Consider the following 13,256-nt stretch of genomic DNA (forward strand, 5'->3'; position numbering starts at 1 on the left):
TCCTCTCTGAGTATAATAGGAGAACTATTATAGCATGGTGGATGGAACAGGATGGGGAGTGCGCAGCATGGGGGATGGAGCACGAATGGGGGTGCGCAGCATGGGGGATGTAGCACGATGGGGGGTGTGCAGCATGGGGGATGTAGCACGATGGGGAGTGCGCATCATGGGGGATGGAGCACGATGGGGAGTGTGCAGCATGGGGGATGGAGCACGATGGGGGGTGCGCAGCATGGGGGATGGAGCACGATGGGGGGTGTGCATGGGGGATGGAGCACGATGGGGGATGCGCAGCATGGGGAATGGAGCACGATGGGGAGTGCACAGCATGGAGGATGGAGCACGATGGGGAGTGCACAGCATGGGGGATGGAGCACGATGGGGAGTGCGCAGCATGGGGGATGGAGCACGATGGGGGTGCGCAGCATGGGGGATGGAGCACGATGGGGGTGCGCAGCATGGGGGATGTAGCACGATGGGGAGTGCGCAGCATGGGGGATAGAGCATGATGGGGAGTGTGCAGCATGGGGGATGGAGCACGATGGGGGGTGCGCAGCATGGGGGATGGAGCACGATGGGGGGTGCGCAGCATGGGGGATGGAGCACGATGGTGGGTGCGCAGCATGGGGGATGGAGCACGATGGGGAGTGTGCAGCATGGAGCACGATGGGGAGTGCGCAGCATGGGGGATGGAGCACGATGGGGAGTGCGCAGCATGGGGGATGGAGCACGATGGGGGTGCGCAGCATGGGGGATGGAGCACGATGGGGGGTGCGCAGCATGGGGGATGGAGCACGATGGGGGTGGGCAGCATGGGGGATGGAGCACGATGGGGGGTGCGCAGCATGGGGGATGGAGCACGATGGGGGGTGCGCAGCATGGGGTATGGAGCACGATGGGGGGTGCACAGCATGGAAGATGGAGCACGATGGGGGGGTGCGCAGCATAGGGGATGGAGCACGATGGGGGGTGAGCAGCATAGGGGATGGAGCACGATGGGGGGTGCGCAGCATGGGGGATGGAGCACGATGGGGAGTGCGCAGCATGGGGGATGGAGCACGATGGGGGTGCACACCTCCCCCCAAAACACACACACACCGCCACACGCGCACCGCACAACACACCACACACACACTGGGAACCACAAACACCGCCCTACACAGACACCCACAAACACAGACAACGCCGCACACACACAACACCCAACACACAAACACCGCAGCATACACAAATATACGCACATACCGCGCAACACACACACATTGCACAAAACATACCTCCCCCCAAAACACACAAACGCACCCCACACCCACACAAACCGCGCAACACACACATCACCACACACACACAACGCTGCAGACACACAGCGCTCCACAAACAACGCAACACACACAACGCAACACACAAACAACACCGCTCTCACCCCACCCACACCCAGACAACACCCAGAACATTTACAGCCCTACACAAACACTTGGCAACTACGCACAACAACATCTATATATATAACAAAAATCATACATTAACTACACAATAAATTCTAGAATACCCGATGCGTTAGAATCGGGCCACCTTGTAGTATATATATATATATATATATATATATATATATATATCTATATATATAAATATTCAGATTTGTCACTGGCCTAGTCGTGGCAGTAGTCTTGGCATAAAATGTCTGACCTAAGATCAGTGCAATCATCCTGAAGTTCCAGCCTAGCGTGAAGATGCCCGGGGTTTCGGTGCACAGTGGCGGTATGAAGACACAGAGAGAACTGTATGAGGAAGAGCGTGAAGTGGATGTGGTTAGGAGGTCACTGGTGAGGGAATTTTTTTTTTTTTACATTTTGCCTGCCATCTATGGTTCAGACTGCTAGCCGCCATCCTAGTGAATTTCTGTGTAATGAATTGCAAAAAAATCCACATTTTAGAGCATACAAACTTTTGTTGACCTCAAATTAAAATCTATTCTCTAGACATAACCTATAAAAAATATCAGCAGGCTCAGTTGCACTTGAACGTGGAGGGAACGTGGGGTCAAATGTCATAAAGAGAAGAGACATAGTTATTGTGCCCAGCAGGTGGCAGGTGGCCCAAGGATTACCTGAGTGTCCATCTCTAGACTCCTTAAAGCAATCTCCTATAATGAGAAATAAAAAAAATTATTGAAATATAAATGAATATATCTATTCAAACATATATAAATACATATAATATAAATACATTTATCTCTGTATATAGATCCTTTACACTTTATGAACCGACATTAGAAATATTGTCAAGTTACAAATATCCTCATAAGAGATGAACAAATTTTTCACTTAGTTTGGATTTTATCTGTTTGGGTAAATTGGATAAATCACTGTGACATTTCCTTTTGGCGCTTGTTAATGAATAAAAGGCAAACCAATTTTTCTGTTGTACTGTATGAACTGGCAAAACTGACAAATCATCTGAAACACTTTATTTCCTAATCTACTCAGTAACTTTGGGCCCGATTCATCATTTATTTTATCTTTATCGTTCTCTTTAACCTGTGTTGCGAATTTTTAATGCCAAAGGTTGCATTTTCTGCTAAAATTTGGAAATTTGTGCCAAAATTCTAGGCGTACATAAAATGACCCGAGGGGAGGAATGGGAGTTCACTTGTGACAAAATTAGCGACTTAACGAAAAGTCGCAAATTATAAACCAGGCGAAAACATCTTGAAACCCTAAACTCTGCTCACAGTGGCAAGGTAAAAGAAATACTGTAGATAAAGGTCACATAAAAATGTGATTTAAAAAAAAAGGCACAAATAAAAAGATGAGTATTGCGCAAAAAAAGTGTAAAACAGCAAAAACGTAGCATCAATCTAAATACAGATTAAATGAGTAAACACTTATTGAATTTACTGGTTATTATTATATCACATTTTTTACACTCATCTGAACCAAATCTGCCCAGTGTGAACCAAAGTTTGTATTGGCCTAAAAATCTATTAACCTGCGATAGGAGATGGCAGTTGGTGCTGATGGGATTCTATATACAGTGGAACCTTGGATTACGAGTATAATTCGTTCCGGGGCTGTGCTCTTAAACCAAGTTCCTGTTATATCATTGCGAATTTTCCCATAGGAATTAATTAAAACACAGACAATTCGTTCCACAACCCAAAAATATTTACTGTATTTATGGAAACTTATTACAGTAATAGAAACTAATGTACTGTATTCATATAAAATTATTACAGTACACTAATACAACATACTATACAGTAAAAAACATAAATAAATTAAACTGCATGTTAGCTTACAATACAATTGTTGGTGTGCAGGACGTACACTATATAGAGAAAAAATGATGTATAAATATGACCTTTATTCTAGTACAGTACACAACTACCCCCCCACACACATCTATTCTCCCCAAAATAAGGGTCTAACTAAGCCAAATGTGTGGTAGGAATACCGCACTGGCAGATTACAGTACAAGCAATGGGCTGTACTGATTAGCAGAAAGTACAATACTGTATTCAGAAATATAAATTGATAGACATGTTATATAGTATATATGTGACGCCCTGGGCAAGCCAGGGGTCACAGGTCACAACACCACCACACCCCACACTCCAGGTAGGCACATCACAGCTAAACTACAAATCCTTGTTGCCTTCCTCCAGAGGCTGATGATTCACACCAGGGGGTGGGCCAGGCGGTTGGCTCCGCCCACCAAGGAGATCACAGCTCTGGAGGCGGGAAGTACCAGGCAGTCAGCTCAGGGACGAGCTTGAGTAAACAGAGAGAGTTAAGCCCAGGCAGGGCAAGAGTGAAGTCTAGCCGAGGGCTAGAAAAGAGTAAACAAGCAGTGAAAGTAGAGAAGTGGTAAAGGAGGAAAGCAAGTGAGGTGACAAGAAGAAAGGAAAGCCTGAAGGGTCCAGCTTTGTGTAGGGCCAGAACAGCAAGGTCAGCGACGGCGGTGACCGTCTGGAGTGGGACCGTTTGGAAGTTCCTGGAAGGACCCCGTTGGCTGTGTGCCCGGTGGTCTGGAGCAGTGTTCCGAAGGACAGTCAGCACCAGGGCAGGGGCCTCTCGGACCCCGGCAAGGCTAGAAGTCGCCAAATTTGCCGAATCCGTCAGTGAAGGGGACGTAGATCCCCCAGCAACCAAGTCCCGAGTGAAGGCAACAGCTCAACCTGAAGCAGAGAGACATCGCCACCGCCAGGGCACCAGTTTCTCAGGGCCAGCGCCTGCGGGCAAAGTGTAGAGCTCCTCCGGCCCAGATTGTAGTCGGGGAGCGGGTAACCGGAGGGAATCCACCGCTACCACAAGTCAACCATAGGTGCAAGGAAGAGGGACATCACCGTCACCTACCGGGAGTGCAGGTGCAGCCGTCTGTGGGACCGTCCTACCAGCCGTTTGGTTTACCGTACAAACTGTGTCCGTGTCTCAGGCTGAGTGAGTACCACAGTGCCGCAAGGCACAGCGCTGCCCCCGCGTCCCTGCGCCCACCAGGCCCAGCATTTCACAAACCATCACCGGGCCCCGGGATCACCAACCCCTGCCCACGGAGGGGCAACACAACACCTGGCTGCTCCGCATCACCATCCCCGGGATCCCCGCATTGAGCAGCGGTGGTGAAATCACCACAACCGTGGGTGGCGTCACGAACTATAACAATCCCCGCACCCAACAAACCCCTTTTCACTCACGGGCGAGGAGTGTCGCTCGAGAAAACCCCCGGGATCCGGCCTACGGCTTGAGCCACCACTGAGCAGCGGCCGCCGGACCCGAGCAGAAGGGGGCGAGCGCGGTGTGCTGACACCCTCCTCCCCGCCCGCGACATATACTGTACAGTACAATGGTATACTGTATACAGTGCATATGTACAGAAAGTTACCTCCAGAGCAGGTCAGAGCACGGTGAAAGGACAGAACCGGAAGTGTGCACAGGGAGTATTTGCTCTTCTTGTAAAGCATTGCTCTTAAACCAAGTTACAAATTTTTAAAAAGCTTTGCTTGTCTTGCAAAACGCTCTCAAACCAAGTTACTCTTAAACCAAGGGTCCACTGTAAATAGAAGAGAGAGGAGGAGGGGGGAGTTCTAGCTCCTCCCTAATGCTGTCTACATAGAATTGTATCCATAGACCGCCATCTCCGTAATGGGAAAGTCTTCACTGAATACAGATTTTACCTCAGTATTGAGAATTTGATAATGACTGATCAGTTCTGTCAGAGAAGGAAGTAAATTTTTCTGATAAGATCAATTGCATAGTTGCTTATTTTCATGTGTACTATTGATTTATGAAATACAAATTAAGACAATGGTTACGATTTAAAGCAGAAAGACCCACAAATAAGCAACAACTGAAGTCTGCTGCAATAACGGTCCAGCAAAGCATTATAAAAGAGGAAACCCAGCGTTTCGTGATGTCCATGGCTTCCAGACTTCACAGTGTCATTGCTGCAAAAGATTCTCTTCCAATATTAAAAAATAACATTTTATTTATGGTAAAAAAAATTGTCCAATTACTTTTGAGCCCCTAAAAAGATGATTCTTTGTAGAAAAATGGCTGCAATTCCTAAATGTTGCACAGGATATTTTTGTTCGACCACTTTAGTGAAACCTGAAAGTCTCCACTTCCATTGCATTTCAGTTGTTTCTTTTCAAATAAAAAATAGTGCCAAGTCACGAAGATTCGGTCACTGTCCATATATTTCTGGGCCTAACTATGTTGAAACAGTAGTTTTTGTCTGTGATAAAGGCATTTAGAGAATGAATGATCAGTACACATAATCACTGAAAAGTACCTTTTACAATTAATACCTGTTAAGCCTTGTAATCCTGGAATTCCTGGTAATCCGTTCAATCCTGGTGGCCCAGGAGATCCACGTGTGCCTTTAGGGCCTTGAAATCCAATACCTGGCAGGCCAGTCTCACCTCTAGGTCCCTCAGAACCCGGAAGTCCTGAATACCCAGAGTCGCCAAGTAGTCCTTTCACAGCATCACCCTACAACAAACAAAGTATATCTGTTGTATGACTTTCTGAACACTTTGGACATGTTAGAGGGTACCTACACTTGAAAGTGGTTTTGTGAATATTTTATGTCCCTGCACATTCTTTACAACAGTGGGGATCCAGGTCCTGAGACTCTCACTGATTGCTCAAAGCACTGTCCCCACAAGGCACTCACATCTGGAGGCAGAAGAACTCAGCACATGCATAAGTATAAAGACAGAGAAGTGTAGGGTTCACAGCTATAAAAACACTATAAAGTGTAAATATGCTTCAATTCTCTACAGATGAAGAAATATCAGTGATGCTGCTACACCTACCAAACATTTTGTTACACTTTGTAAAAAAGGCTTGTAACGGGGTGCCAGGGGCGCCTCGGGGATTGTAGTCATGGCCCCTTTTCTCTCAGGCTTACCCCTGGCTCCGCCGTCACTATCGGGACAGGAGATGTCTTGGTGGGGCAGAGTGTGGTGGTGCAGATGTCGTCCGACGTACAAACACTTTCCAGGCATGGTTCAGTGCAAATAAAAGACATTCTTTATTACACAACTCTTCACACAACCGGCAGTTACAGATGACTTCACGCTTTCTTTAGCTGGGGGAAAGCCTGTCCTGACGTCTCCTCCAGTGGGGATGTGCCCGGCTAATCTTCTTCACCTGGCTCCCACTATGGCTACGCACAGAACCGGACCCACACCGGTACTGCTTTGCACTTTGAGGTTCCGCCCGCTCCTTTTCTCTCCGGCTTCCCTATTCGTCCAGCTCCCACACTCTGCCCCTGCTCTGCTTCTTTTCTCCCGTCCCGGACACAACTGCCTTCTGGATCTCACACTTTTCTCCACAACACTACTCCTCCCTCCCCTTTCTGCTGCCAGCTCCTCCTACCACCTGTTTCTGTGAGACAGCCGTCCCACCCGGTGACTAGGGGGACCCACTAAAACAGTGCATGAACAATAAAAACATTTTTATTAAATAACACCAACATTCCGGGGGATACTGGGCTTCTTTGTAAGGGGTCTGCCCACCCCTTACATACCTCCCCTCTTTAAGCCTAAGCCTCCCGGCAAGGCACAAACCTAAAAACACATTTATATGGAAAAGTCATTGCAATTAAAACTATGAACATGTTCACCTTTGGGCAACCGCAAGGGGCGCACCAGTCCGGCGCCCGGAGTCCCTCCTGGAAGCTCCCGGTCTTAGTCGTGCCCGGAGGCCTTCGGCAGGCACTCCCGGTCTTAGTAGAGTTTCTGCCCGGAGGCTTTTGCAGCACTCCCGGTCTTAGACGGCAGGAACACAACTCGGCGAAATCTTCTTAACGACGCGGAGGGAGCCCCTGGCTCAGTCCAGCATCAGGCTCTCTCCGGGCTCAGCAACTTGAACGGTTACAAACAGCAAAACTTCTTCCGGCTCAAAACAACGCCGGTGTTTAACAAAAACAGGCCCGCCATCTTCCGGTCTTGAAAATTCACTCCGGATGATAGGCACGTTGCCATTCGGCTCGTTGGGCCTTCACGTAATCCGACAAGGACTGCCCGGGCAACCGGCGCAGCCTCCGGAAGGGTTCGTAATTGGCGGGTTGCTCCGCTGTCTCAGTCTCCGGCTTTGTCTCTTCTACCCCCGACGGGGGTGAGGGGGTCGCTGCACGGGACGGCTGGGGGCTGCCCATGACGATTACCGGATGAGTAGTCAGGTTTTGGTGAATAGCCAGCACCGCCGGGGTTCCCTTCTCTGGGTCAGCGCTCGGTCCGGGCAGGACTTCCGGGGCTACGGCCAGTGTGCGTCTCGGGTGGGAGAGCTCAGCTAGTATCGGTCTTTGCTGTGCCCGCCGCCGGTACTGGCATTCCTCCCACTCCAGTTCTTGCTGCCATTGAGCAGCCTCTTGGGTAGTAGGCATCCGGGTCACTCCGACCGCAAAGAGGCCTCGGCATCCCACCTCTCTCATAAACCGCACCTTTTCTCCCGGATATAAAGTGTGCAGGCGTTGCGGCAGGCCTTCAACGTCCAGGTTCACCCGGTTATAAAAGTAGTGGTCAACGGTTTCCTCATCCTCGATGAAGCCATACCCCTCCTTCTGGTTAAACTTTACCACAGTTCCTACGGTACACTGTTGTTCGAACTCCGCACTCCGGGGACCAGCCATCATTTCCCGGGCCACGGTCTCGGCCAGCAGCCTCTCCTGTCCCGGGTCCGGTTCTGGGGATGGGGACTTTCGTTGAGGCAGGGGTGACGGCTGTACTGGGTCCCAAAAGAAACCCCACTCGTCCCTTTCTAGCTTCCGGGCGTGTGATTCTTCCGGAGCCGGAACTGGAACGTGTGTCGAAGATCCCACCGCGACTGGCGGGGGTATCTCCAGGTATGGGTATGGGGTTCCCAGGGGCCGGTTCCCCGACGGCAGCTGAGCGGTGTACGTCGCTCGGACCTCGGTCGTGGTCTCTCCGGTCACGGCGTCCCAGGTCGTAACCCAGGTCACTTTTGTGGCCCGCCCCGGTCCTCCGGGCACAGCCGGTAAGTGAGAGGGAAATCCCTCCGCAGCCGCAGCCGCAATCTGCTTCTGGTGTCTTCTGTCCAGACCAGGTGCGACCAACGCAGCTTGTTGTCCCTCGGAGTTCTCCATCTTGCCTGCAGTACGTGTCTCTGGTAAGGGCGTCAGGGTCGGTGGAGATGCTGGAGGAAGTGGAGGCGGGCTTACTTTTCCTGCTCTTGGGGATACTCCACCCCCAGTCTCACACATCAGGTCGACCCCTCCGCGGCGGTTCTTCTTTTTTTCTGGAACACCGCCCACTTCACATGTCTTCTTCAGCATCCTGGGGCCAGCACCTCCCCTCTTTGGGCGGAGTACTCCGTACTTCTTTTTCGGCACCGGCCAGCCCCAGGCTCTTCTTTTGGCGCCAATTCTTCGCGCGCTTTCTGTGTCCTTGAAGACGACTGTGAAGATGTAATTTACCCTCTCACTGTATATGCTGTGATACTATGTCATGATATGCATATTTCCCTGGTTGTATTAGTTGTAATTCATGTATTTCCTTGGGGGAGCTACTGATCTCAATGTGTCTCTCTCATACCATTGTAGTCTGGGCATCTAATGTGATTATGTAAATAGCCTGTCCTCTTCTTTCCAGAGTTGTGTATCTAATCTGTAATTGAATTGGCCAGTGAAGGAATAGTCATTGTTCTGCACAGCAGGGGATCCCTTCATCTACTGTGGCTGGCAGACATATCGGAGCCCTGTGATGGACCAAACCATTGATGATAGGATGTGTGACCCCCACCCCCTGAACATGGTGGGCTGGTCAAGGAGCACAGACAATGCATTTCCTTTTTTTGTAACTTCAGAGTGAGCTGAAACTTGAAGGGAGCAGGAGCTCCAGCCTGTGTGGCTGTGGACACGGACGGAGCTAGGCCTGTGTGGCGGCCCGTGGGATTGTGTGGAACTCTTTGGACTACTGTAAGGACGATTGCTTTGTAATCCGGTCCGAGGATTGTCGGGAAGGGCCCCCGAATCTGTTTTACGTGGACTTATCGTGTGCTGTTCCAGTGTTCTTGTGAATAAACCTGTTGGATCGTTCCTCGGCCTGTTGTCTCTCCTTGCTCTGCTGTACACCCCGTCACAAACTGGTGGCAGCGGTGGGATCAGAGCAGAAGGAATGGAGGACAATGGCTCAACATCAGGAACCAGCACTGCAGAGTACAAGACCTGGACTTTGGGGAGCCTGCAATCAAAGGCCCGTGAAGTAGGAGTTCGTTTCAAACAACTCTCCAAGGAGCAGCTGATTGAGGCGCTAGAAGGAGTCTGCTCGCAAAATGATGTGGAGGAAGGATCCTCACAGCAAAGGGAGGAAAGACGGGAGCTGGAGGTAAATACCCAAAAAAGTCAATGGATTGTGTGGTACAAGGAAAAGATGGCACTGCTTGGAGATGAGGCCACCATAGAAGATAAGAGGGAGGCCATGAGTGGAGCTGAAGAGAAGGAGCGCAGGATGGAGGAGATGGCATTGCTGGATAAGCAGCTCGCTGTGGAAGCCGCGAGAGGTTCCAGACAGACTGTAACCCCAGCACCCATCATGAGGGAACTTCCCAGAGTGTCCCGCAAAGACTTCAAGCAGTTTAATGAGGCTGCTGGTGACATTGAGGGCTTCTTCCAGGACTTTGAGCATCAGTGTCGATTAATGGAAGTCCCAGAAAGGGAGCGCGTCCGGCATCTGGTTGGGCTTCTAGAGGGGGGAGCTGCTGAAGCCTATAGAGCTATGGACCCTCGGTGGAACTGTGAGTATGCGGATATTAAACAGACTATTCTAGAACATTATGCTGTGACCCCAGACACTTACAGGACTCAGTTCCGTGCTTTAGCCTGTGATGGGGAAGTGTCTTTTAAGATATATGCTCATAGACTCAAACAAATATGTAATCGCTGGCTGGAGGCAGAGGAGGCCTTATCTTGGGAGACCTTCCTGCAGGTCATCCTAAAAGAACAATTCTTTGCCCAGTGCCCCGCTGAGATCCGGGAATGGGTGCGTGAGAGAAAACCAGCAACAGTGGAGGAAGCTGCTGCTCTCGCTGATGAGGCTCTCACCATCAAGCCTCAGTGGAGGATTCTGTTGGAGGATGGAGAGACGCCTAACAGCTCCACAACACCGGATGCCCCCAGTTATTCTGTCCCCATTGTTCCCCGTTCCTCTAAGCCACCACATGTTGATACCCGTGTTAATGTGCCTCCAGTTGCTTCTACTGCACTTTCTGGAATACGCCGGGGAGAGGAAGTAACAGAGCGCAGGTGTTATGTTTGTAGGCATCCCGGGCATTTGCAGGCCTCATGCCCAGCCAGGCCATGGAGGAATCATCCTCAAACCCCTACAGCACCTTCAGGTGGGAGCCGGCCTCCAAGTTCCCCTACCCCTTACCCAAGAGGACGCCTTGGATGGAGGGAGACCCAGCTCAGATGCTATCAATGTGGACAGCCAGGGCATCGGCAAGTCTCCTGCCCAGCTGTTCAAATGAGGACTGATCCTGCACCCAATCGGATTGTTAATTATTTACAGCCCAGTGCCATGGAGGAAGATGTGGCACCGTTATGTGAGGACTGGCCTAGTGACTCAGCCCCCCATGTTGCACCACCAGGAGTTTACGGGGTGCGACCCGCAGTTATGACGACTTCTGCTCATCGAGGTAAGCACTTGCAGGAGGTTGTGCTGGATGGACAGAGACTTGTTGGATTTTGTGACTCGGGTGCTTTCCTCACACTGGCTGATCCCCGAGTGGTTCGGCCTGAGGCAATCCATAGAGGACCTGGGATTGTTATTGAACTGGCTGGTGGACAATGGAGGACTATTCCCACAGCCACTGTGGATCTGAACTTTGGTTTTGGGGTCAAGCGATGTGTGGTTGGGGTGATGGGTGGTCTGCCTGCAGCTGTTCTCCTGGGCAATGATGTGGGAGAGCTACGATGCCAATTCGTGGCTGCATGAAGCCACATGTAAGTAACGCTCTGCCTGTGTGTACTTAACCAGTGACCTGTAGAGGTCCCTAGTACGTACACAAGTTGGGAGGGGGAGGGATTGTGAAGATGTAATTTACCCTCTCACTGTATATGCTGTGATACTATGTCATGATATGCATATTTCCCTGGTTGTATTAGTTGTAATTCATGTATTTCCTTGGGGGAGCTACTGATCTCAATGTGTCTCTCTCATACCATTGTAGTCTGGGCATCTAATGTGATTATGTAAATAGCCTGTCCTCTTCTTTCCAGAGTTGTGTATCTAATCTGTAATTGAATTGGCCAGTGAAGGAATAGTCATTGTTCTGCACAGCAGGGGATCCCTTCATCTACTGTGGCTGGCAGACATATCGGAGCCCTGTGATGGACCAAACCATTGATGATAGGATGTGTGACCCCCACCCCCTGAACATGGTGGGCTGGTCAAGGAGCACAGACAATGCATTTCCTTTTTTTGTAACTTCAGAGTGAGCTGAAACTTGAAGGGAGCAGGAGCTCCAGCCTGTGTGGCTGTGGACACGGACGGAGCTAGGCCTGTGTGGCGGCCCGTGGGATTGTGTGGAACTCTTTGGACTACTGTAAGGACGATTGCTTTGTAATCCGGTCCGAGGATTGTCGGGAAGGGCCCCCGAATCTGTTTTACGTGGACTTATCGTGTGCTGTTCCAGTGTTCTTGTGAATAAACCTGTTGGATCGTTCCTCGGCCTGTTGTCTCTCCTTGCTCTGCTGTACACCCCGTCACAACGACGGCCATCTTGCCGCCATCTTGTGCCCGGTCCAACGCCTTAGGCACTACTTCTTCTTCCCACCAAGGGATCGGGACTCTTCTCCAATAATCTGGATCCTGTGTCCTAGGCACCACTTGGTCTCCGTCTTCTTGGGTCGGGACCCCTTGCATATAATCCGCATCCTGCCGACTACGCCACATGTAACGGGGTGCCAGGGGCACCTCGGGGATTGTAGTCATGGCCCCTTTTTCTCTCAGGCTTACCCCTGGCTCTGCCGTCACTATCGGGACAGGAGATGTCTTGGTGGGGCAGAGTGTGGTGGTGCAGATGTCGTCCGACGTACAAACACTTTCCAGGCATGGTTCAGTGCAAATAAAAGACATTCTTTATTACACAACTCTTCACACAACCGGCAGTTACAGATGACTTCACGCTTTCTTTAGCTGGGGGAAAGCCTGTCCTGACGTCTCCTCCAGTGGGGATGTGCCCGGCTAATCTTCTTCACCTGGCTCCCACTATGGCTACCCACAGAACCGGACCCACACCGGTACTGCTTCGCACTTTGAGGTTCCGCCCGCTCCTTTTCTCTCCGGCTTCTCTATTCGTCCAGCTCCCACACTCTGCCCCTGCTCTGCTTCTTTTCTCCCGTCCCAGACACAACTGCCTTCTGGATCTCACACTTTTCTCCACAACACTACTCCTCCCTCCCCTTTCTGCTGCCGGCTCCTCCTACCACCTGTTTCTGTGAGACAGCCGTCCCACCCGGCCACTAGGGGGACCCACTAAAACAGTGCATGAACAATAAAAACATTTTTATTAAATAACACCAACATTCCGGGGGATACTGGGCTTCTTTGTAAGGGGTCTGCCCACCCCTTACAGGGTCACAAATGACCATATCTAGTAAATGGCTGGTTGCAGTTAAGGCTATGCTCACACGTGCAGTGGAGCCTCAGCAAGTTCTGTCTTTTTTACAAAAAAGGGCAGCTGAAGCCTTAGTAAAGCTAGTCAGCACCTACCCTTCCTTGTATACTTGCA

The 13,256-nt window shown here is 50.5% G+C and overlaps 1 protein-coding gene across 1 annotated transcript in view; it reads right to left on the minus strand.

Annotated features, from left to right (window-relative positions):
• Positions 1-13,256, minus strand: part of COL4A2 (collagen type IV alpha 2 chain) — a 359,463-nt gene that overhangs the window by 106,368 nt on the left and 239,839 nt on the right. Inside the window, exons 26-27 of the mRNA XM_075336673.1 lie at positions 5,807-5,990; positions 2,108-2,143 (exon numbers count right to left, since the gene is read on the minus strand). Of these exons, the coding sequence (XP_075192788.1) occupies positions 2,108-2,143; positions 5,807-5,990 (220 nt within the window). The remainder of the gene's footprint in view (positions 1-2,107; positions 2,144-5,806; positions 5,991-13,256) is intronic.

This window comes from Anomaloglossus baeobatrachus, chromosome 2 (assembly GCF_048569485.1).
Source record: "Anomaloglossus baeobatrachus isolate aAnoBae1 chromosome 2, aAnoBae1.hap1, whole genome shotgun sequence".
Classification (NCBI taxonomy): Eukaryota; Metazoa; Chordata; class Amphibia; order Anura; family Aromobatidae; genus Anomaloglossus; species Anomaloglossus baeobatrachus.